The 24618-nt window shown below is 37.1% G+C and overlaps 3 protein-coding genes and 1 long non-coding RNA gene across 8 annotated transcripts; 2 read left to right on the forward strand and 2 right to left on the reverse strand.

The window, feature by feature from the left end:
* Positions 1–33: 33 nt before the first annotated feature.
* Positions 34–1010, reverse strand: LOC111831585. Of its 5 annotated transcripts, none has more exons than XR_002834673.1 (5): positions 920–1010; positions 701–831; positions 468–506; positions 203–373; positions 34–101 (listed from the first exon to the last, which is right to left on the reverse strand). It is a non-coding gene; the product is annotated as an uncharacterized LOC111831585 (long non-coding RNA). The 5 variants fall into 5 exon arrangements; XR_002834670.1 differs by having other exon boundaries at positions 701–789; positions 920–1007; XR_002834669.1 differs by having other exon boundaries at positions 701–792; positions 920–1001.
* Positions 1011–11667: 10657 nt separating this feature from the next.
* On the forward strand, positions 11668–14415 carry LOC17892204 (ankyrin repeat domain-containing protein 13C-B). The gene is made up of 3 exons (XM_006297145.2): positions 11668–11993; positions 12194–13779; positions 13859–14415. Exons 2-3 carry the CDS (start codon positions 12232–12234, stop codon positions 14189–14191), a joined length of 1881 nt encoding a protein of 626 aa, XP_006297207.1. The 5' UTR covers positions 11668–11993; positions 12194–12231; the 3' UTR covers positions 14192–14415.
* Positions 14416–15677: 1262 nt separating this feature from the next.
* Positions 15678–19643, forward strand: LOC17893204 (ubiquinone biosynthesis monooxygenase COQ6, mitochondrial). Its single transcript, XM_006299056.2, has 10 exons — positions 15678–16036; positions 16333–16438; positions 16730–16829; positions 16942–17085; positions 17291–17349; positions 17698–17765; positions 17840–17891; positions 18314–18487; positions 18570–19163; positions 19247–19643. Exons 1-10 carry the CDS (start codon positions 16029–16031, stop codon positions 19460–19462), a joined length of 1521 nt encoding a protein of 506 aa, XP_006299118.1. The 5' UTR covers positions 15678–16028; the 3' UTR covers positions 19463–19643.
* Positions 19644–19714: 71 nt separating this feature from the next.
* On the reverse strand, positions 19715–24359 carry LOC17891809 (uncharacterized protein sll0005). The gene is made up of 13 exons (XM_006296953.2): positions 23943–24359; positions 23703–23852; positions 23431–23601; positions 22878–23021; positions 22651–22756; positions 22410–22558; positions 22183–22308; positions 21898–22041; positions 21401–21488; positions 20901–21274; positions 20470–20793; positions 20068–20301; positions 19715–19989 (listed from the first exon to the last, which is right to left on the reverse strand). Exons 1-13 carry the CDS (start codon positions 24195–24197, stop codon positions 19855–19857), a joined length of 2400 nt encoding a protein of 799 aa, XP_006297015.1. The 5' UTR covers positions 24198–24359; the 3' UTR covers positions 19715–19854.
* Between the last annotated feature and the right edge of the window lie 259 nt (positions 24360–24618).

The following is a 24618-nucleotide window of genomic DNA, read 5'->3' on the forward strand; positions in this document are numbered from 1 at the left end:
CATTTCCAGACTGAAGTAGAGTATGAAGTTTACCTTATTGTCTAATGTCCTACGTTCTTTATCCGGACATGTCAACGATGCCATATAAAAGACTTCAAAAACTGCATATAACAAATAGAGAACAATGTTTTGAGTAAACGGCACCTTATAGTTTTCACATATGTTGTTAAAAAAAACTAATTGAAGTCTGCAGTTATCTTACTCATTCAATTAGCTAAGCATAGTTCTTATATGCTAATAAGTGACTTGAATCCGCAAGAATTCTGAAACACAAACTCCTTAGTTCGGTTGAATATAAATTCTACCTTCTAATCCAATTTTGTTCGTCCTTAAACCGGTGTTATCCACCATTCCATATAATAGAGTTTAAAAACTGCAGACAACAAATAGAGAACAACATATAGGAGATTAAAGCACTCGGTATTCACATAAGCAACATTCTTCCATTAAATATAAACATGTAATACCTGAATCACTTCCCCAAAAAAAAATTATCCAATTAAAACCTGTAATTAGCAACAAGTTATAAGTCAGATGTATTGGATCAACAGAAACGTAGAAAGATGAAGTTAAAATAATTCACAAAGGCATTAATTAGACCATAAAACTCAAAATAGGATTATATCAATTGAGAATTGGAAGATTCAAGATAGTGAACCAGAGTTCTCGAAATGATCCCAATCGATTTACATAAGAAAACCTTTGCATGCTCTACAGGACCATCATTTGCTGCACCATCATCCTTGAATATTCTGAAACCAATCGATTGCTGCACCATCATCCTTGAATCTTCTAGATGCCAACATCGTTATAAATTTCAAATGATGAAAACTAGAGTTTGGAACATGAGAAAGTAAGTAGATAGATAGATTAAATTTCTGGGTTTTCTCACAAAGAAGGGAAATTCAAGTTCAATTACCTTCATGTTCGATTCAGGTACTTGTATTTTAGATACGATCGGTTTGTCTCGAAGGAAAGTGAAAGAGACACCGTTTGAAAACTTTAACGGAAAGGCCATTTTAATTTTTTATTTTCCTTATCTCAACTTGATGACAGTTTTTGGCCTCTCTTTAAAATATGGTTCTTGGGATAAATAAATATGTGTAAAAGTAACCAAACAATTTCGGACTTAACCAAACAATTTCTGACTAAGCATGCACAATAACTAAAGTGTGAATACTTTGTGAACAAAATATTGTGTAATTATGTAAGTGCTAAATGTCGTTGATTTTTTTTAATATAATATGACTCCCACAAAACCATGGTTAAGTTATTAATAGAGAAGAAACAATTCGACAAACATCACATTCAAATAAACAAAATATTTATTGTTCACTACGATAAGGTACAATTTAACCTTACAAAACACTTCTTTTATAAAAATTAGGAAAAACAAATTAATCCAACTATGGACCCGTGGTGTACCACGGGGTAAAACCTAGTGGAGTAGTGAAATCTCCTAAAAGTGGTAATTAAATATTTTCTTTTAAAATTTTAGTTATTTTGACACATACATTATTTGGTATCATATCAATATTATATGAGTTTTCTACAATGTGAAGTTTTTTTCTTTCGTAAAATATCTTATTTTTCTTTTAACTAGTATCAATTTAAGTATAAATGGAAGAACTATAATATCTTTTACCTTCTTACAATTATGTCTCTATTAGGCACACATATAGTAGCAAATCCAGATTGACTCTACTATATATATAACGTGGAGTTTTTTTTATATACATTAAAAAAGATCAATTATTCTAATTGCGTCACTCATATATATTCTACAGAAATTTAGTCAAATGCTTTCGTGATATATATACAGAAGAGCATATCATTTTGTACTTAGTAGTATATAATAACAAACCTAGGTAATAGCTAAGGTAAAGCTGATGCTACTAAAGATGTACATTGAGATGATTAATGAGATTTTGTAGAAGATTTGCAAGCAAGTGTATCTAGCTATACGTACTATATAATTGGTATGACTTGGTAAGTATCTCGGTCTGTGTGTGTGTTTTAACACTAATGTAAAATTCATGTGGTGTGTGATAATAGGTTCCAACGTTTATTACTAGTAAAGAATAATATATCTAAAAACTTATGTCGCAAAAGTTAATAGTCAATTATTGTGATTAATGTGCCATGAATAATGTGAAGTTTGATAGCTAGTGGAATATACTGGGGAGATGGTAGTGGACCGTTTCCTTAGGATCGCTTTGGGTCCAAGTTTCTTGAACCGGATTGTATTGGTTATCAGACACCGCTCAGTCAGAAATGTTTTAGTAATAATAATCTTGATCTATTTTTTCTTATACATATATATCAGACCAAAGATTATTACCATGGCTATACAAAAAAACATGCGTCTTCTTAAAACTTATGTATTGACAAGATTTGATCATCTAGTCGTTTTGTATATTAGTATTGTTGCTATATAACGATCCAAATTCAAACATGGATTTTATAGGTTCTGAATACTTGTAAATACCGACTTTAAAACTAAGGTATAAACCAATAACCGTAGTCTAATATATATCTTGGAAACTGGAGAGAGAGAACCCAAAATCGAAGATAGTGAGTGAGTAACCAATACCAACACCAACTTTGCTACTAAACCGCCTTATCCTCTATAAAGTAACTCAAACGAGAAGCTGATTTGTCTTTGTGGAGTTCCATGTTCAAACAATCTAATACAACTTCATATGATGCAACCTAGCTAATAGCCGACTGCAACAAGTTCACATACTACGTACCACCACATACATAGTTAATGAAACCCAACAAAAGAGAGTAGACTACACTCATACGTATTACGTACATGCAGTACACAGAAAACACCTTGAGAGTGCATGGCGACAAAAGTAATTCCTAACTTAGATATGATCTGATGATATCATCTGTTTTCGGATTTTATATATCACGTGACTTTGATATACTTCACGTGGTACGATGAGACGTGTATGTATGGTTTTCTCCGACCGCTTAACCAAAGACCAACACTTGTGCTTACGAGAGTACGTAGAGTTCATGAAAATCTAAAATGTATATAGTTAAAGCACCACCGATTTAACGTGTCGAAGTTGTAGTGACTTCTTAGGTAACTTGACTTTGAGGTTATCAAAATATGTGAGGTTAGTGGTCGATCTCGGTCACACTTGTCCATGTGTCATCAAATTCTTAGTTCCATGCATCCATGCTTTATAGATACTTTGGTTATACATACACTAGTTTTAACCAATTGTAATCCAATACATAAAGAAATTTATCTATTGACGTTGGAACGTTTTACTCTTTCACTTTTTCCAACAAGATGATATATTTTTTTTTTGGTCAACTGGTGGTGTATTGATAGATTTCAAAAGGTACATCACAGAACAAACTGAAAAAAAGCTCCAAATCAACAAATGATTGAGCTAAACGACTACACACATACAAACCCTGGAAAGGAAGGGCCACTAACACGATATCGGGTTTCTACAAAAAATTCCTTCTAACCCACCCTACGTAACTTGAAAACTCAGATTCAATCAGGCGATATCTCGCTTTCTTCAACAAAAACACCATGAAGCCAAGATGGATGACCTTGAGCCACATAGGACTGCAACCCGCAGTCATTGATAACGCTTTGGGCAATTAGCAACGCTCCCCTGTTTGAAGAAGAGTTTTCCAAAAAGAATTTCCAGGCTGAAAAAGACTTTAACACTAAAACAGCCTCCATAGATTGGTATCGATATGAAGGCGACGCTGCCGGTTTGGTTATAGCACTAACCAAAAACTCTTCCTGCAGCCCAAACACCACTTTATCAACCCTGTGGCTTTTCATACTCTCAAGTGCCCACATAAGGCAAAAGAACTGCGCCTCTTGTTTATTCTCTAATGTAGACGAAGCCTTTCTACTATGCAACAACACCACTCCTTCATGGTTTCTTAAAACCCAAGCACAACCAGCCAGCTTGTTTCTATTTGACCAAGAGACTCCCACATTACACTTTAACCAGTTTACAGGCGGTTTCTTCCAGCTTTTCCTTGCCTGATTAATCCTGCTTCTCTGAGGTCTAACCTCCCTGCAGGCGATATTCTCATCCTCCTTACAGTCTTCCTCATCTACAATTTGAGCCTCAACCCACTCAATCCAATCTTCTCTGACTTTTTGAGCCACATCCAAAGGGGTGAACCCTTTTCCTTCAAAAGATGATTTGTTTCTATTCTTCCAAATTCTCCAGAGGGTCCATGGAAATGTTCTTCTCAACTCTTCTGGCCAAAGATTATTTTTAACATTCAGCAGAAGGTATTGGATATTTGAGAAGAGAGAACCATTTTGGAAACCATTCGGGGGAGATGGAATCCCAGTCAAAGCCCAAATCTGTCTTGAAAGAGTACAAGAAAAAAGAACATGATTCACTGATTCCTCTTCCCCTCCACAAAGCTGACATCTAGCATCCATTTTCATACCTCTATGGATCAATGCTGCTGCAACAGGCAAAGAACCACACAAAGCTTTCCAGAGAAATACTTTGATTTTTGGATCAGTTAACAGATTCCACACTCTAGCTTTTAGGTCATTTGTAGAAGGGAGTTGAGTTGCTGCATTTCTAACTTCCAACAGAGAGGTTTGAGCTGCTAACCAGTAGGCTGATTTGACTGAAAAATCCCCATTTTTATTGAAACGCCAAGAATAGAAGTCTTGATATTCAGTGACTGGTTTGATCTTCATGATTCTTTCAATGTCCCTCGGGAAAAAGTTTTCAGAAAGCTTTTGAGTATCCCAACTCCTTTTCCCATTGTCAATCAGGTCAGCTACTCTAAGATCTGGATTGAAGAATTGATTTCTTCTCCACGGAGGTCTCCAACCCTCTTCATCTTCAATCCAAACATCGATCCATACCTGGAAAGAGCGGCCATTTCCAATATTCTTTTTCAGACCTTGTTTTAGTAAGTCTCTCCCATGAATTATGCTTCTCCAAGCATAAGAAGGTCTCACACCCATCCCAGCCTCCAAGAACCCAGAGTTTGGGAAATATCTACTCTTCATGAGTTTAGCAAATAAGCACTCTGGATTTTGCAAGATTCTCCAAGCTTGTTTAGCTAAAAGGGCTTGATTGAATGTTTCCAAGTCTCTAAAACCCAGGCCCCCTTCCTCTTTAGTTAAGCAAAGCTTATCCCAACTTTGCCAATGGATTTTTTTTCCATGCTCCACATTGCTCCACCAATAATCAGCCATGACACTCACCAGATTTGCACAAGTCGTCTTTGGCAATTTGAAACATGACATAACAAAAACCGGCATGGCCAAAGCTATTGACTTCAAAAGGATTTCTTTCCCTCCTTGAGATAAAAACTTTGTAAACCACCCAGAAGTTTTGTCTTTTAGTCTATCCTTGATATAGCTTAAGAGCTCCACTTTTGATCCACTGAAACATTCAGGTATCCCTAAGTATGTTCCTACTTCTCCTTCCTTGAATATGCCCATCTTGGTTTTGATTTCAGATTTTGTTGCTTGGTTGACCTTTGACCCGAAAGTAATTGCCGACTTATTCAGATTTATGGATTGTCCCGTAGCCTCTCCATACCTCTTCAAGGTTTCTTGTAAGAAGGAACATTGGTCCATTGAGGCTTTGCACATAAATAGACTGTCATCTGCAAATAACAGGTGGTGCACTTCAGGGCCTTTTTCATGAAACTTTATACCTTCAAGGAGACCTTCTCTCTGGCCTTTATTTAACAAATGGGTCAAACCCTCAGTGCATAGAACAAAGAGAAATGGAGATAAAGGGTCTCCCTGTCTTAGTCCCCTCTGGGGGTTGATCATGCCAAAGGGTTGATCATTAATAAGGACAGAGAATGTGACAGTGGAAACGCATTTCATAATCCAATTCACCCATTGCAAATGGAAACCCATGGCTAATAAAAGAGCTCTCAAATAACTCCACTCTACTCTGTCATACGCCTTGGACATGTCAGTTTTTACTGCCATGTATTGGGGGGAAATGTCTTGGTGAGAGGCTAGGCTGTGCACTACTTCATGAGCAACAATAATGTTGTCCGAGATCAGTCTTTCAGCCACAAAGGCAGATTGATTAATAGACACAATCCCAGGCAGCCAAGTTTGCAATCTGTTTACTAAAACCTTGGAGATAGTTTTATATAAAACAGAGCAAAGGCTAATCGGTCTTAAATCAGTCATCTCCGTGGGATGGTGAGTTTTTGGCAGTAAGCATAGGTGAGTGTAATTCCACTCCACAGGGAAAACTCCATTCTCAAAGAAGTTTTGAATTTCCTTTGTGACTTGTGTCCCCACAATATCCCAAAATTGCTGAAAAAACAAGGCATTCATACCATCTGGACCAGGTGCACTCGTTGGGTCAATAGAGAAAATGGCTTCCTTTATCTCCTCTGAAGAGACCTTGGCAATCAGACTTGTATTCATCTCTGTTGACACTTTTACCGGAAGATCATTAAACCAACAGTTAAAGCTTTGTGGGTTTACGGATTTGAATAAGTTTGTGAAATATTCAGAGGCAACTTCTCCTTTTGCTGCTTCAGATCTTTTCGCTATCACATTTCTATCCCTTAACATCTCAATTCTGTTCCTTGATCTATTACCTTTAACAGCTCCATGGAAAAACTTGGTGTTTCTATTACCAGTTCTCAGCCATCTTTTTCTGCTTCTCTGACTCCAGTATAACTCTTCATTCTTGTAAGCTTTGATCAGTTCTCTCTTTAAAACATGAATTTGTTGCAGATTAGGCCATCTTTCTGATTGAACTCTTTCCAAAGCTGACTCACATTGAAGAATTTTATCCCTGGAATTCATGTCATTACTTCTCTTCCATTTACTTAATGCTTTTCTACAATCTCTTAATCTATGAGCCACCACAAAACCCCCATTGGTATTACTTGGTTTCCAAGCTCTCAGAATAGCCGATTTTACTGACGGATTACCCAACAACCTCTTATCAAACCTGAATTGCCCTTTGTAAACTTCCTGAGATGACATGAGTTTGATCAAAACAGGTCTGTGATCAGAACCTCTCATTTCAAGAAAGGCTTGATTAGCAGCAGGGAAACTTTGCAACCAATCCTTGTTACCAAAAGCTCTGTCAAGTCTACATTGGATCCAATGTTCACCTCTTCTTCCTGCCCAAGTGAACATATTGCCAGAACTAGGCATTTCCATCAGTTCACAAGTTTCCACCATCTCAGAAAAAGGTCTAAAGAAATTGTCATTTCTTCTTGGGCCTCCAATCTTTTCCCCGTTATGCATAATAGCATTGAAATCCCCTGTCACACACCATCTGTCTCTTCTTCCAATACCGATCCTAGTGATTCTCTCCCAGACAACATTCCTCAAACTCACATCGGGGTCCCCATACACACAGGAGAGAAAGAAATTTGAAGAACCAAACTGAACCTGTACATCAATCAAATTCTTATCCTCATGTAGTATGTCCAACTGTACACTACTCTTCCACATCAGAGCCAGACCACCACATTTCCCCACTGGTTCTACTGTTACCATTCTTTCATATCCAAGTAAACACTGTACATCAAACAGATTCTCTTTACATTGCATTGTTTCCATAAGAAATAAAATCTCAGGAAAATGTTTTTTACGCATTTCCTTGAGCCTAGGAATCACCAGATCTTGAGACCGTCCCAAGCCCTGACAATTCCAACTTATGATGCTCATTATGCGTTGGGCGATCCCTCATTTGGGATCACCTTAGAAGGGTTAAGCTTGGTGGATTTGGCAGAGCTTGTTCCTTCATCATCTGCTTTTCTCTTCTCTCTCACTCCTTTTGATATCCCCACAGAAATATCTTGATCTACATCACCTGAAATATTTCCTTTTGGCTTTGTTTTTCTGTTACTCTTGTAAGGTCTTTTCCTAGCTTTTGATTTTTTGGAAGGACCAGAGCCGGACAGGCCCTCAAAGAAACCAGGCATGTATCCCGTTGCTCTATCCTGACTAGGCTGAGAAAGGGCTAAGAAATCACCAAAGTTGCCTTTATCAACTGCTTCCACTGGTTCTGCAAACCAGTTTCTTTGAAAAGACCCAAACACTCCTTCCCTTAAACTCTCAGGATCCCTGGCCTGCCTTTCATTTCTTTTGCTAGATGATCCAGCCTCCTCAAACCCAAACACCAGTCCCTTCTCTTTGTTAACATCTAGATGCACAATAGGAGGTGATTCCAGTCTAAGGATCGTTTTGGTAGCTACTGGGTCTTTCTCAACTTCACCAACAGATTTCTTTATTCTATCAGCTTTGACTTGCCAATCTTCATTGTTATTTGCTCTTAGGTACTGTCTCATTCCTTCCAAAACATCAAAAGCAATCCTCTGACGACCTGTGAGGGGATCTACACCAACCTGGTCTTCACACAGAATACCAAACAGCGGGTCATTATCCTTGAGAAACTTCTCCTTTGTAACTTTTGGAATATGATTCCCAGCTCTCCTAGCTGCAGCAACTTCTTCTCTTTTCTTAATCAGTATAGGACATAAGTCTTTTTCATGAGTCAAACGTTGACAGTTGTAGCATCTTTTCTGAACACGTTCATACTGAAAACGTATCACAGCAGAGCCCCCCTGAGGCAGAGTTACTTCTTTAGCTCTACGCAGAGGTCTCGAGACATCAAAAAGAACCTTCACTCTGACAAATTCCTGAACTTGAGGTTTATCAGGGTCAAAGTCCACTTCCTTTACTTCACCAATCAATTCCCCTAGCGCAGTAATCGCCTTAACCGTGTAGAAATTTACTGGCATATTCCAAATTTGAACCCATATAGGAATATATTGAAGGTAATTAGCAGGGGGTACCTCATACCATCTATCAACCGCCAAAGACCAATCATTGTAGGTATGAGTTCCTTTTGCTAGGACTTCTTGCAGATCGTACTCATTATTGAAGATGAATTGGAATTTTTCGCTTGATAAGGCAATTCCTCTCATCCTCCCTGGTTTCTGCCACTTCCTTGGCATATCTCTAATAAGATTTTTCATCGGCTGACAATCGGGGTTTAGGGTTCTCCCGATTAGACTCATCGAATTTCGTTCGACAGAAAGGTACTCTGGTAAATCAGGCATCACAAAAGGGACCTCCTCTTCCTCTTCTTCCAGCGACATGGCCATGAGAGCTTTGTCCATCGCAGAAGACATGATGCAGAACAGAACCAAATCGGACTTTAACAATACACTATGTAGCTTAAGCCTCTTCACCCTAGACACAGCGACCAAGGAATTACCACAAAGACGCGGCGGCGAAAAGAAAAGTTTAAACCAGAAAAAAAATTTTTTGTAAGAACTTGAAGCACAAACCCTAAAAACCTCTGAAAATTGGGATAAAAAGGTAAAAGAGTTTGATAAACAGGATGGAAAAGACGAAAGGGAAAGTGTTTTCCGGTCTAAAGTTCTATTCCAAACCTAATGAAACACACTAGATCGGAAAGAAAGTCTTGAGCCCAAAAGAGGGTGGTCTAAAGCTCCAACAAGATGATATATATATTTGGATTTTAGCGGGTTAAATAATGGATTCGTGTAAATACTCTTGTAAGTACTTGTATAACAATCATCAATCGATTAACTCTATAAACCGTTTAATATCAATGTTTAACAGATTTAACGAATTGCTAGATAATACTTTTGTTGTGCTTATAAACATAATAGTTCCTTTAAACTTCTGCAAATTGAATATCAAATATTTTTAATCTTCTTAAAATGATCCTATGCAGCGGCGTTCAAGATCAGAAAGATGTATAGGAGAAGAACACGTCATCACTTCATCCACACGTATATCACTAAATCAATTATGTTTATTATCATTATCTTGTAATTTGATTTAGTTTTACCTGTTAATTCTGTTGTATTTTTCTTATGGGTTAGATCCTTCTATATTTTTCTTTGGACTTTTAATTAAAAACGTTGGCCGACAAAAAAAACAAACATCGAAATCGAATATAATTTAGGGCGTATATGCGGCTTTGTTTGTCCAATAAAATCACATAGACATTCATGTGAAACTTCATATATATAGAATATTCATAGATGTGTTCATTTTGTACAGATTTTATAAACTTGGTGAATATGCAGTCAATTATGGCCGAATTTCACTTACCAGTTGCCATACAATTATAGTAACCAACCGTTAACTGAATTTTACATACATTTAAGAAAATATATTCAAAGGCTATATATTTTTTTCTCAATATAAAATGGAATAATATATTATAAACTAAATGTATGCCATAGTATCATTTTGAATAATTAATTATTTATAAAATTTCAGAAAATATTGGATAATTTTAAGTTTAAATTCAAATTAAATATGAAAGTTTGGATGATTGGTCTAGTATTCGAAAACTAGGTATATTTTTTCTGCGATAAAAATAAATATGTCGTTATGGAGTTTGATACATATCGTACATACATAATTTATTCTTATATTGAATAATTTGTAATAAATCATAAGGATGATGATGTACATCAAATTTGTACCTTAATAATAATAATTTTCTTCAAATTTGAAATTAATAAAGGGCATAAACATATTACATATCAACCACTAAGGCCTTGTATGTTTACTAATATTTGAAAATCAAATTTTTTACCATTCAAGATTTGTAAAACTACACTTTCAATACATTTGGAAAGGGGGTGGAACTATGACGACATTAAGTTTGGTAGGTAATAATCCTTTACTATACACTCTTAAAAGAAACAAGCAACTGATATTCGATTACACTGAGAACAAAATGACTGAATGACATTAAACTTTGAATGTTTGTTTTTCGAAACTATAAAATTTGATGTTAGCATAATTAATATAGATTGACAACATCTTACTATTTTATCTAATATTATTAACCTTTACATTTGATTTTTTATATCTTGATTTCGCAAATCTCTAAGATACCTAGATTTTTTAATCAAGGACATTTAAAATTTAAAATTTTTTTTCTTAAAATTTCTGATTTGTTGTTATATTTTTCTTAATAATAATATATATTTTAAAGAAATTCACCAGATATTTCATTACTTAAAACATACTTAATTGATATGGAAAACTAGATTAAAAAGTTTATATAAGTTTATTTTTAGATTAATGAAATAATTAGTGGGAAATTTCAAAAATACCCTTTCCAATATCTCTTTTCAAAAATATTTCATCTTTCAAATTTTATCAAAAAATCCACTAAAACTTTGATTTATCCAAATACTTGCTTATAAGAATATACAGAAATGATCTTTATATGTGTGGAAAAATAAAGATATATATTAGAAATGTCTTTTAAAAACCAATTAGAAACCTTTTAAAAACTTTTTAAAAACCTTGTAAAAAACCTTATAAACCTTAAAAACCTTTGAAAACCTTTAAGAACATTATAAATATCTGAATCAAATCAGAGTTGTAGCTATTAGAAGATTTTATTAAGTTTTTCTATTCTATATTTTTAATCCTCATTTCATCTCTTTAAATTTTTTTTTTTTCAATCCTCATTTAGTTCTATTTTAATTCTCATTTATTATCCCATTTTAATACACATTGACATAAATTTTCAATGTCAATGTGTCTTTTTTTGGCTTTGCTTGCTTCCCTCCCACTAAACACATTGCATCTTCACGACTTATTCTTAATTTTTCAATCTTCCTAAATTTTTTCTTCCCGATTTTATTTTCCTAGTTCTATAGATTCAACTCAATACTCTTTTCTTTATTCATTTTCTAGAGTTCACACAAATCTCGAGATTGATTTCTTTTTTTTCCTTTTACCCTTAAATCCCTCTGTGTGTTTTTTTGTTTCACGTTCCCACATGTGTCGCTGATCTGTAATTAGATCACAAGCCTCTCTTTTTCAACTTCTCTCATATGACAAAACAATACACAAGAGAGAAAGAAGAAGAAGAAGATTAAAAGAGTGAAAGCTTCGAGATGATGAAGTAAGAACAAGTCATCTTCTTTCTTGCAACGAAAGTTAGAAGTTGAAAAGATAAAAGGTAAGACCTTTCTAAGATCTTTCGATTTCTTGATTAAGACCCACATTTCCAATTATGATTCTTTATCTTTTCGTTGATCTTATCTTCCCAAAAGTCTCAATCAGGGTTTAACTCTGTTTCTTGATCTTAGTCTGGTTCGTTCTTGTTTGACTTGTTTTAAAAATTAGGTTGAGATTTTGATCCATTTACTGGTTTCGTAGGAGTTGAAAAAATTGGAGATTTTGATCTGAAGATCCAAATGGAGAACGTTGATGTTTCTAAGTACATTCACAGCTCTGTACACAGAGCTGTTGCTTCTAAAGACTATGTTGGTCTAAAGTCAATACTGTCTTCTCTCCCAAAGCCTAAAGATCCTTGTGAGATTCAAACAGAGGCAGCTTCATTAGCTGAGGAAGCAAAATCGGATACCATTTCGGCTGTGATTGATAGAAGAGACGTTCCAAGCCGTGACACGCCGCTACATTTAGCTGTGAAGCTGTGTGATTCAACATCAGTTGAAATGCTTATGGTGGCTGGAGCTGATTGGACTTTGCAGAACGAGGACGGATGGAACGCGTTGCAGGAAGCTGTTTGCGGTAGACAAGAGGCGATTGCGATGATTATAGTCCGGCATTATCAGCCTCTTGCTTGGGCTAAGTGGTGTAGGAGGCTACCTCGTTTGATAGCTACAATGAGTAGGATGAAAGATTTTTACTTGGAGATGAGTTTTCATTTTGAGAGCTCTGTTGTGCCTTTTGTCTCTAAGGTTGCACCGTCTGATACTTATAAGGTTTGGAAGGTTGGATCGAATTTGAGAGCGGATATGACTATGGCTGGTTTTGATGGTTTCAAGATTCAGCGGTCTGATCAGAGTATACTGTTTCTTGGTGATGGGTCAGAGAATGGTGAAGTCACTCGTGGATCGCTTTACATGGTGAATCATAAGGACAAGGAAGTGGTGAATGCGTTGGATGGTGCTTGTGGTGTTCCATCAGAAGAAGAAGTTAGGAAAGAAGTGGCTGCAATGTGTAAGAGCAATATCTTTAGACCCGGGATTGATGTGACACAAGCTGTTCTATCTCCACAGACAAATTGGAGGAGGCAGGAGAAGAGTGAGATGGTTGGTCCTTGGAAAGCTAAGGTCTATGAGATGAACAATGTGGTTGTTAGCATTAAGTCTAGAAAAGTTCCCGGTGCATCGACTGATAAAGAGAACGGTGATGTAGTAGGAGGAGTTGATGATCTCTGTGATATTCTAACTGATGAAGAGCAAAAGCAACTAGAGGCTGCTCTTAAGCTGGATATACCAGACTTCCCAAATGTCACTGGTGAGAATGGCTTCATTGATCATCCTCATCAGCGCGATCATATCGAAGTTCCTACCGAGGAATTTAGTCAGTCCAACAAGAAAGCAGAGAAGAAAGGTTGGTTAGGAGGTTGGAGAAAGAATAAAGAGACTAAAGTACAGGAGAAGCCAATTCAATACGCGCCACCGAGAAGCTCTCTTTGTGTGAATGAGAAAGTAAGTAATCTCTTGGGAGAGTCTAATCAGATAAAACCAGGAAGACACTCAGTAGATAATGAGCATTATAGGAAACCAAAAGCATCAGTAGTCTCTGGCAAGACTCAACAAGAAAGCGAATACAAGAAAGGGTTACGTCCTGTTCTCTGGCTATCTCCAAATTTCCCATTACAAACAGAAGAGCTGCTTCCTTTGCTTGACATACTCGCAAACAAAGTCAAAGCGATTCGTCGTCTCAGAGAACTTCTTACCACAAAACTTCCCTCTGGAACATTTCCAGTCAAGGTATGTTGAAGTTTAAGGTTAAGAGCTAATCAAATGTTTCTTCAACTTCACTTTTATTGATTTTGTGTGTAAAATGTAGGTTGCTATTCCAGTGGTACCTACAATAAAAGTTCTTGTTACATTCACAAAGTTTGAAGAACTTGAGCCTGCAGATGAGTTTAAGACGCCTCTCTCAAGCCCAACTGCTTCTGGATATGAGAGTCCAGCTGCTGCAACTGACTTCACTAACTCATCATCTTCGTGGTTTCGTCGGTCTAGATCAAACAAAGATGGTTCGAGTAGTAAGTCTAAAGCTTTACAAGACCCATTTGCTATCCCCACAGGTTATACTTGGGTCAGTCTTGAATCAAAGAAAAGGAAACAAGATAAACAAAAACCCAAAAAGGGTAAAAAAGCAGAACAAGTCAGCTAAATCACTTCAAGTCTTGAGAACATAATACTAACCTACGCAGGTCTTTTCATGATATTATTGGTTGTGAGTATGTATGTATCAAAGAAAGGCTCTTATGATTTTTATTAATGAAGTGATTCACACAATCTGCAAATAGAAAAAGGCATAAAATTTCTGATGGAGATGCGTTCTGATTCTTTTGCATCATTTTTTTTTTTAGTAACATAGCTAAGAACATTTTGCAATGATTCTGTTTTCCTTTTTATACTTTTAAGAGTGATGTAAAAACATTTGTTCTGTTTCTTTTTGTATTTGTTTTCTTCTTCTCTTTTCAATATGCTTGGAATATGCAGAACCTGGAATAGGAAGTAGAGATGACACCACGAGTCAGGATAAGAAATAACTTGTTATATATATTATATATAGTACATGGCCATAGTGAAAGCTTTTATGAATTATCTCAGAGAACTAGTTACTAACCTTGTAACAGCAAGAGAGGAGAGACACCTCTGTAGTTTTGTCTAATGAAACTATTAAATGATTAATTTCAGGGAAAAGAACGTGTGAGCCACTCGGATGCCTAGAAGAAGATGAGAAAAGAGAAAACATTAGTAAAGAAAATATGTAAGAAATAGATTATGTTGCAGTAAAATTGGAACATAAGCGCACACAAGTGGGTAACAATGTTTGTCTGCAAGCTACTAACAGAATCTTGAGTTTCATGGAAACTCAAACAGAAGAGGCAGGATGATATCAAGAAGTGTCCATGAATCAGAGTTAAGGTCCTATATTTTAAACTCAGGGAAAGTATTAGGAGATCTCGGAAATACGAGATCGAGTTAAATGGGTAGATTTACCATTATGTAAATAACTTGTTAATCAAGTTTGCGATTTTGAAATAAGCCTAAAGGGCTAATGAATAAATTGATAGAAACTATTCACTTCCAAAAGTTTCCTCCAAATCTATCAGAAAGCAAAGACGTCAAAAACGCCCACTTACCTAAGGTCCAAGCTTACAAGCAAAAGAGACTAAATCAACAACTTGCTTAACTTAATTAAACAAACTCAAGTAACTTTCCGAATGGGCTTAAATTAAACCATAAAATATTCTTCTGTTGGAGATGACAAAAAAAAAAAAAAAAAAAAAAAAATTCTTCTGTTGGGCCTAAATCAAAACTATATGAGCCCAATCCATTTCTTTGTCTCGTCACTATCGCACCGACTCACAAATTTCTCCTTTTTTTTTTTTTTTTTTTTTTTTTTGTTAAAAAGATAATTCAATTTAAAGCATGAGAGCAAAAGATTTACAGAACCAAAGGCCCAGATTTGGAAGCCCAAAATACAAGAAAATTAAAAACAATTACGAAACTAGTTAAAAAGGAACTAGAATTTGAACCAAAAAAGTTGTAATCGAACCAGAAAATCGGTTGGGGAAGTTTAACCAAACCAAACCACCTATCGCTTTGCCATCAATGATTAACACCATCGAGCATTCTTAGATCGAAACTGTAGTTAGGGTTTTCACGTGTTTGTCGCTTCATCCCCAGAACCAGAGAACCAAAGTTGTATCAAAGTTGATGAGAGCGTCGGATTCGAGTCACGGCAGAGTCAGAAGAACTCAGAAGGTCCAGGAACCAATTTAAACCGGGTTCATAACTCGGTTATTCAATAACCGGTTGGATCATTTTCTTCGAACCTCCGTGAGTTCTAAATGAGAAGAGGACCTTCTCTGTTGGTTTAGACTTTAGAGGGCTTTCTCTCGTCGGAGTCACCTATCTCTTCCGTTTCATTTCAAGTGTCTTACCCCGGTGGCAGAGAAACGTAGCTTCTTCTGTCTCAATCTGCATAAATATTATCCATGAACAGGTCCAACATCACTCGTCTTTCTACATCGTCGTTTCTCTAAATTTGAATCCCTGTTTTGTTTTGTAATCAAATTTGAGGATGTTTTTCTCTCAACTTTTCCTAAATCAATCAATGTCGCGTTGCTAATAGTTTTTTTTTTTTTCGTTTCTCTGTTCCCGTGGTATATAAATTACTGTAGTAGAACTTCAAATTTTTTTTGTCGGTGATCATCTTTGTTTGTGGGATGTTGAATTGCGACTAAGTTGTAAGGATTCAGCTTACTTGGATAATAGACTGTAATTGGTTTTCTATGACAGGGTTCTCGCAAGGAAGCTTGGGACAAATGTCTTTGGAGCAAATATAGTATTGCGGAGGACTTGTTCAACTCATGTGATTCATAATGTTACTAGTTCTGGTTCCAATGTAAGAGATTTCCCTCTTGTTCTGTTCTTGTGAATTTTCAGGAAAGATACTTGGGGATTTTATTTTATGCATGCTGTTATTATAGTATGATAGCAAAAATTCTCTGCATCTGTTGTGTGGATGTTGGCATATAAGTCTTTCTCTGGTCAGTGGTCACTGTGGTTCTGTAATGTAGTTTATCATCTTTGGGACATCACCTATTATAGTTGTGTTATTCTTTATTTGGTATTGAGGGGGATGTTGAAGTATGCTTTTTTATAAGATTTAGTTACAGTTAGTATATGATTTTAGGAGAGTATTGCAGAAAAGAATTCCACTGAAGATGGTCCACAACATGACATTGCTATTGTCGGCGGTGGAATGGTTGGAATCGCTTTAGCTGCTTCTTTGGGTAAGCAATGGTTGCTAGTCTTGGATTTTTCTAGTTTAGCCTGTAATTCTATGTTCCGTCAACTAAATATATCGGTGTTCATTTTATGGAATGTTTGTGTTTCTTTTTTCAGCAAGCAAGCCATTGACGAAGCACTTGAATGTCGCAATTATTGACAATAATCCTCTTCTGGGGAGAAAAAATGTTATAGAGAAAGGTCTCCCACCTGATCCTAGGGTCAGTACAGTCACACCTGCAACAATATCATTCCTCAAAGGTATGTAACATTACATTTCTGGAATTTCTCGTTTCTTCTCAAACCTTCTGCTCAATTATTCAAGTTCAGGTGAATTAATTGGCTGACAACAGAGCTTCCAAACACTGGCATAAGCTTCATGTAGATTTAAGATGTTGATTTCAGTCCATGGATATCCTTTTTAAGTTTTTACTTTGTGATCATTTATTTGGTTTAAATTATGCAGATATTGGTGCCTGGAAATACATTGAGGAACAGCGACATGCGTATTTTGATAAGATGCAGGTAATGACTGTTAACTTTCTATCTTATTAAGCTCTTATATGATTGATTGCTGCGGAAATATTTAACTACTTCAAATAAAAGAAAAAAATCTTAAGGAATTGGCTTTCTCTGTTATAATTATGGTGGAACATGTTTCTTGATGTTGGCTTGTTATTGGTTCAATTTACCGCTAGTTTCCTTTTTAAATGTTGATATAAAGTATTTGTTCCATTGTTTGAAGTTAATTTTAAAAAATCCAAACTACAATCAGATTTATCTAGGTGTGATCTACTTTGTGAAGGATCTGCATATACTGACAATGATTTTCCAGACGAAAACAAAGTCATTATGTCATATTTCCTAATTTAGGTATGGGACTACACAGGCCTTGGATATACAAGGTACAATGCCAATGATGTACATCAAGATGTTTTGGGGTAAGTATATTGCTATATACATCTCCAATTTTAATGCTTTTAATAGTTGAGTACTCAGTCTTGACATGATCCAGGTGTGTAGTGGAGAATAAAGTTCTTCAGACATCTCAGCTAACTTGTGTACAGGTATCTTGCTTTCTTGTGTTCATCCTAGTTTATTCACTATCATGTTATCTTGGCAGAATATCACGATATATTTGAGCCCATGCTATAATTCACCTTTCACATATCGTTTTGCATGTCTATTACAGTTATATTCCCCGTTTCAAAACCTCCAGCTACTTTATTTGATTTTTTAACAAACAAAACATAGCTTATAAATCAACCTTCCACAAAACTTATCTGTATTTGCTATAGACTGGTCATCATCTGAACACACTGGGCACAAGTTTAGAGAGTATTGTGATTTTGTGGAGTCATGCTAATTGCTTAAATTCTACAACCAATTACCTCTATTCTTCAACATCTTAATTAGATTATCGTTTTTAAAGAATTATCAGTTTGGCATGTATTCTAGTTTCGTAAGTGAGAGATAATAATATTTGCAGGAATCAGATCTCCAGAAGACTATTTATCCTGCCAGGTTAAACGCGATGGATATGCTACCTAGCTCTTCGTTGACAGGTCTTGGTGAAGTACCATCCACTACAGACTTGTTTATGCGAGGACGCCTGGCTAAGCTGGAGCTAAGCGATGGAAATAACATCTATGCAAAACTGGTGGTAGGTCTTTTCGGTTTGCTAGATTTTAGTAGAACCATTCTTAAGCTCATCAATTTTAGGATATCTAACATTTGTTGTGCAGGTAGGCGCCGATGGTTCTAAGTCCCGAGTGAGGGAGTTGGCAGGGATCAAAACAACTGGATGGAACTACTCACAAAATGCTATAATTTGTACTGTTGAGCACACTGTCGCAAACTACACAGCGTGGCAACGGTTTTTACCCAATGGCCCCATCGCTCTTCTTCCCATTGGTGACAAGTTTAGCAACATAGTATGGACTATGGACCCAAAAGAGGCATCAGATCGCAAATCAATGAACGAGGATGACTTCATTAAAGCTGTAAACGACGCTCTGGATACTGGATATGGTCCACATCCAGAGACCACAAGTTCACGGGATAGCCTCTCTTGGCTTACGGGAGATGTGACCATATCTGCCAAGGAGAAGTTTGATATTCCTCCCAAAGTTGTGAAGCTTTCTTCAGAAAGAATGATGTTTCCTTTGTCATTGAGGCACGCAAAAGATTATGTGTCAAAGCGTGTGGCTCTTGTCGGTGACTCAGCTCACACTGTTCACCCGTTGGCTGGTCAAGGAGTGAATCTGGGATTTGCAGATGCAAGCGCTCTCTCCAAAGCCATTGCAGAGGGCATTGCTCTTGGGACCGATATTGGCGAGGTATACGCTCGGATACTAAGTCTTAAACCACGTGTTTATTTCTTCTTTCCTATGTATTGACTGCCTGAATCTTTTAATTGTAGGCGAATCTGCTCAAGCAATATGAAGCAGAGAGAAAACCTGCAAATATAGCAATGATGGCAGTTTTAGACGGGATTCAGAAGATGTACTCGGTGGACTTCGGACCGCTGAATGCTCTAAGAGCAGCTGCATTCCACGGGGCTCACTATATTTCGCCGCTTAAAAAGCGTATCATATCTTATGCTTCAGGAGAGCAAGCTTTGCCGCTGTTTTCATGAAGAAAGCAAGTAATTGATTGGCAAATACTCATGAACCATCTCTTCTTTTGCCAAATAGAAATGTAATGAAGTGACTGAAAATAGCTCTCGTAGCCCCTGTTTCAAATAAGCCTGTTATGTAAGGTGACAGTTGTATTTAGAATTTTATAATTTAGTCAATAATACATTTTCTGATACCAAATCATGTGAAATATGATTTTTGTGCATCAGATTTACGGCTATATATATTAGCAAGGCTAAGTCATTGTCCCATGGCAACTGATAACTCTGTTATTATTACAGCAGGTACAGTATGTGTTAATGGCGAACAAGCAATCCTCATCAGCTATATATTTCTTTTATACTTTGAAATGCAACTTATATGCACAATTGTACAAAGCTCAACCAACTATTCACAAAAACGTGTCCCGGACTATTCTTGCCATTACTCGTGACCCAAGCCGACTCATTATCTCAGGCAGTACTGTGGCAGAGATCCCTGGCAACACAGGAAGCAGTTCCCGAACCACTTGAGATACATCTACAACCTGTTTTAAGATATCGACCACGTAAGTAAAAAAGCTCAAGTACTAAAAATTGAATTAAGAGAGATTTCTGAATCTAACCTGATCAGGGTTATTCGACATGGAGCTTCTTGCGGTAAGGAACTCAATTACTTTCTGAACATTGTTTAAGATGACCTTGTCCTCTTCCGTCACAGATGGAAGAAGTGCTGCAGGCTTAAAGGGTCCCAATGTCGCTGGTAACATACCGAAGACCGGTGTCGTGTTTCTGAACCCAAAGACCGCCATTGCTTGCACCAGCTGTTCTCTTGTGACTGCATCAATGCCTTTTACTATCTGTAATGAGTGATCACAAAAAAATAGTTAGAACTGATGTTGCCATGAATAAATAGTTATTACGTGACTGAGCAATTCTACTTATTCTCCAAATTTATCGTTCATTGTACAGCAGTTCAGAGTATTTATGTGACAAATAGGAACAAGTGGTTAGATTTTGATTAGTACCTCATCCAACAAAAACTCGCGGAAGAAGTTCCCTTTCTCTGAAAGCAGAAAGGACAAAGCGACTCTCGTTTGAACTGGCTCATCCGGTTGGGATGCATTAGCTGGAAACATAGGAACCAAACTGCTTGTCTTACTTTGCATAAGAGCCATCTCTGCCATGCCCCCATTCATATCTTCCCCTCCTCCACTTTTGGCTGCTGTAATAAATGTCTCAAAGGCTTGCATCACATCGATGAATCTCTCAGCATCAAAAACACCAGACTTCCCGTATATTGTGTAGCGTAAAGCCTCCCTCAGGCGTGGTGATTCATCCGTCAAAAGCCGCTAAATTTCGAGATAAACATACAAAGACGTTAGCCATCAGTAGACTGGCCAGAAGGAAAATTTCAACTCTGATTATAGAATACACTAATCGAGTTCATATAGAATACCTGAGCAATATAAGGATAAGCTTCGTCCACAATAGCAAAGTCAGGATTCCCCACAAGAGCTATACCTTCTAGCACACCAATTGCCCTAATTATTAGGGCAAAATAAGGGGGAATTCTGAAAGGATAGTCAAAAGTAATCTGTGCCAAATCTGCTGCCAACTCTTGAAAGTTAATGTTTTTTGCTCCGCCACCCTCGAGCGCCTGATCAAAAACCTTGGCCAGGACAGGTAATATAGGTGCCAGATTGACCCCATCAGGAATGAAACCAAGCTTGACAAAATCTTTTACTATGGCATCATAATCTCGGTGAATTAGGTGTGCAATGGCTTCAATCATTCCGTACTTCTGATCATCAGTCAACTTGGTAACAAGACCTGTCAGTGAACAGACAAAGATAAACTGTCAACAATTTTTTTTTCTCATATCACATTGAATGTAACTGTGATACCCAAAGGGTTTTTTAATTCACAAAATGTAATAATTAGAACTAGAATCGTTACCAAAATCGAGGATGGCAAGCTTTCCATCTGGGGTACGAATCATATTTCCAGGATGAGGGTCAGCATGGAAAAACCCAGTATCAAGCAACTGAAGCACAAAACAGTAAAATAATTACAAAAATATACTCGCACATCACCTTAAAACAGGAACAAGAGTGTGATCAGAATAGCCAGAAAACAGGACCGAGAAAGCCAACACAGACTTTCAATATGATGAGATATTTTGATTTTTTTATATGCTCAAAATCATTCTACTCACTAGATGATTCGGAACTATTGGTTAGAAACATTGACTAGCCATGCAAGGTAAGATAGAAAATGATTAAAACAACCTAAGAAATTAACTGTCTCCGAAGGTATTAGTATATGCATGCCAAGATCTATGTCATTTAGTATAATTGCAGAAGAAGTTGAACCAAGAGGAAAATTCAATGTATGCAAGTAACCTAAGACAAACATCTCTTTATGCTCCTCAACAAGTATGCAGGAAGCAATACCTGCTTTAGGTAACAAATAACACCAACATTCACCAGTTCGCCAACGTCACTCTCCATACTTTGTGACAGTTTCTCTCCATCAATCCATTGTGTTGTAAGAACCTTCCTTGACGTGTACTTTTGGTATGTTTTAGGCACAACAACCTGAAACAATAATTTCAAGATTAGGAACCATTCAACAGATGTAAATCCACATAGATACATAACAAATAAAGATTTTATGATCGGATGCCTCATGTATACACAATAAATTGAAGTCTCCATTAGAAAAGTTATGAAGCGTACTTGTGGAAGATCTTTCTTCATCATTTCTGCAAAATATGTCCCATTTTCTCCCTCGTTAACATAATCCAGCTCCTCAAAAAAACGAGCAGCCCATTCATCAACCAGTCCAACAACATCTACTGACACCTGCATCAAATTTCCCAAAAGAACAAGAAGATCGAAAGTCATTGAGGTGAAAGAGAACGATCACAGAAGTGCATAAGCTGAGCCGTCAGACAAAACCTTGCCTGAGGGAACTTCCGCAGAAATAGACCCAAATTCCGTATCACAAACAAGTCGACAGTCACTGTCTCAAGAACAAAAGGCCTCTGTACTTTCACGGCCACCAGATCCCCATTTTCCTTCAATCTCCCTTTGTACACTTGTCCCAGGGATGCTGAAAAACCAGAACATGAATAAATCATTTGACATAAACAAAATTATATTGAAATGATAAGGCCAGCATGTTAATCGATGGTCGAGATTTACCAGCAGCGATTGGGGAAGGAGAGAGCTCAGAATAAACGTCGTACCATGGCTTCCCAAGCTCCTCCTCGATCAGGGCCATCGCTACATCATCAGGATATGAAGGGACCTTAACATAAACAAAAAAACAGCCACATTTAGCTCTGCTAAGGTAGAAAACTTGTCTGGTAGAAATTAACACCATATGGAAATAGATGCAGGAACGATGAAGGAGAATTGCTGCACTATACCTTATCACACAGCTTTTGTAGCTCTGTCATTGCAGCGGGTGACAAGATATCTGGTCGAATACTCAAAGCTTGCCCAAGTTTAATGTATGCTGGACCCAAGGAAGTTACAATTTCCCTTATCTCAATTGCCCTAGCTACCTCATTCTGAAAATGATGACAGATGAAAAATGAGAATCAAACTGCAAATAAATTAATTGCAAGCCACAAAAGAGTTAAACGTGGACAAATCTAATGTAACACCAAAACTATATAAAACACAGCAACTGTAAACTGGATGGATTTCAACAATCTAGGGCAATATCTATCATTGGAATGCATCAAAACAAAGTTCTGTTCACCACATATTGACTCCGCAAATAGTATCACATGATGTGTTCCATGCTTGGTAGGAGGAAGAGACTGAAAGATAGGACATGAAATTTGTATACATTTTTATACTCTCAATCATACCTAAAGGAGTTAACATATATCACCAGAATCTGCAAGCCACAACTAAACATTCTGCTATAGCATTCCATCTATGATTAAAACCAGTAAACAGACTATTTATTACCTCTTTGACTTTCTTGTTTATTATATCACCAGCGATACGCGAGAGAAACCCTCCAGCGACTGACAGCAATTGAATAACCCGAGAAGCAACAGCACGAGGGCGTTTTCCCCAATACGCAGAAATGGTAGCCGGGTCATATACCAAAGGTAAGAACTCACTGCTCTCACCAGTCTACAAAACCCCAACAAAGAAGAAACGAAAACATTTAACATTAACAAATGCTAAGCCAATACTAAAAATCAAGCTGAACTGCGAAAGAGTGTTGTTGTTACCTCAACAAGCCTTAGCTGAATATTATCATCAGCAAAAACCGAATCCTTCAAATTCTGACCACGAAGTCCTCTCATCAACACAGATAACTGTTCATCTTCTTCCATTTGAGCTCTAACTCTTTTAATCTCTTTCGATACATCGCTAACTCTCTGTAACATTTCGCCACACCAAATCAAAAATTCGAAAAAATCTGCAGGAGAATATGAAATTTTCACGGCTTACAAGAGTCCGAATCGTACCGTGGAAACATTGTTGTTGACTCCTCTTGACGCAGACGACGATGAAGAAGAAGGAGAAGATCCGTTTACGGTAGTGGACTTGGGTGGACTAGTCTGCGTAGGTTTAGGATCAGTAGCGACGGCTAGAATCCGACGAGACCGTTTCTTATTATTACGGGGAGAGATACCGGAGATGAAGGAGCGGCGTGAGGAGACGGAGAATCGAATCGGCTCTGGTCCGCAATAGACGAGACGTGGCACTGCTGCTGCTTCCATAGATCGAGATCGAGAGAGAGGAGGTTGTGGTGGTTGATGAAGAAGGAAGCAGTGGTGTTCTCCTAAGTTAGAAGCGGAGTGTTTTGGGGGTATTTCACCGGAAGGTAACGGCAATGGAGGGACCACGTGGCACAACGGAGTTCATATGTAATTTGTCTCTCTGTTTTGGTATTTTGATTTGTTTCCGTTTCGTTTATTTGCGGCTTATAGATTCCTCGGTGCAAAACGGGTGAGATTGTGACATCACTGGTTCGAAAATGGGAAAATTAATAAATGTGGTGAGAAAGGTTCGAACTCGCGACCTCAGGATTATGAAGATTCGGTTTAGTTTAATAACCAAATTTTTGATTCAATTCCGGTTTGTCGATGCTGCCTAAACCATTCCCCTTTAAAGCTTTTACGTCGGCAACGATACTTTCTT

The sequence above is a fragment of the Capsella rubella genome, unplaced genomic scaffold, assembly GCF_000375325.1.
Source record: "Capsella rubella cultivar Monte Gargano unplaced genomic scaffold, Caprub1_0 scaffold_3, whole genome shotgun sequence".
Taxonomy (NCBI): Eukaryota; Viridiplantae; Streptophyta; class Magnoliopsida; order Brassicales; family Brassicaceae; genus Capsella; species Capsella rubella.

Excerpts from the sequence above, each read along its gene's own strand:
- LOC17891809 (XM_006296953.2), bottom strand. The coding sequence starts at position 24,197 with ATGGAAGCAGCAGCAGTGCCACGTCTCGTCTATTGCGGACCAGAGCCG. Across the intron at positions 23,853-23,942 it reads TCAACAACAATGTTTCCACG|AGAGTTAGCGATGTATCGAA; the intron begins GTACGATTCGGA and ends GAAATGTTACAG. Across the intron at positions 22,309-22,409 it reads TTCTGCGGAAGTTCCCTCAG|GTGTCAGTAGATGTTGTTGG; the intron begins GCAAGGTTTTGT and ends AATTTGATGCAG.
- LOC17892204 (XM_006297145.2), top strand. The coding sequence starts at position 12,232 with ATGGAGAACGTTGATGTTTCTAAGTACATTCACAGCTCTGTACACAGA. Across the intron at positions 13,780-13,858 it reads CTGGAACATTTCCAGTCAAG|GTTGCTATTCCAGTGGTACC; the intron begins GTATGTTGAAGT and ends TGTAAAATGTAG.
- LOC17893204 (XM_006299056.2), top strand. Across the intron at positions 18,488-18,569 it reads ACATCTATGCAAAACTGGTG|GTAGGCGCCGATGGTTCTAA; the intron begins GTAGGTCTTTTC and ends TTTGTTGTGCAG. Across the intron at positions 19,164-19,246 it reads TTGGGACCGATATTGGCGAG|GCGAATCTGCTCAAGCAATA; the intron begins GTATACGCTCGG and ends TTTTAATTGTAG.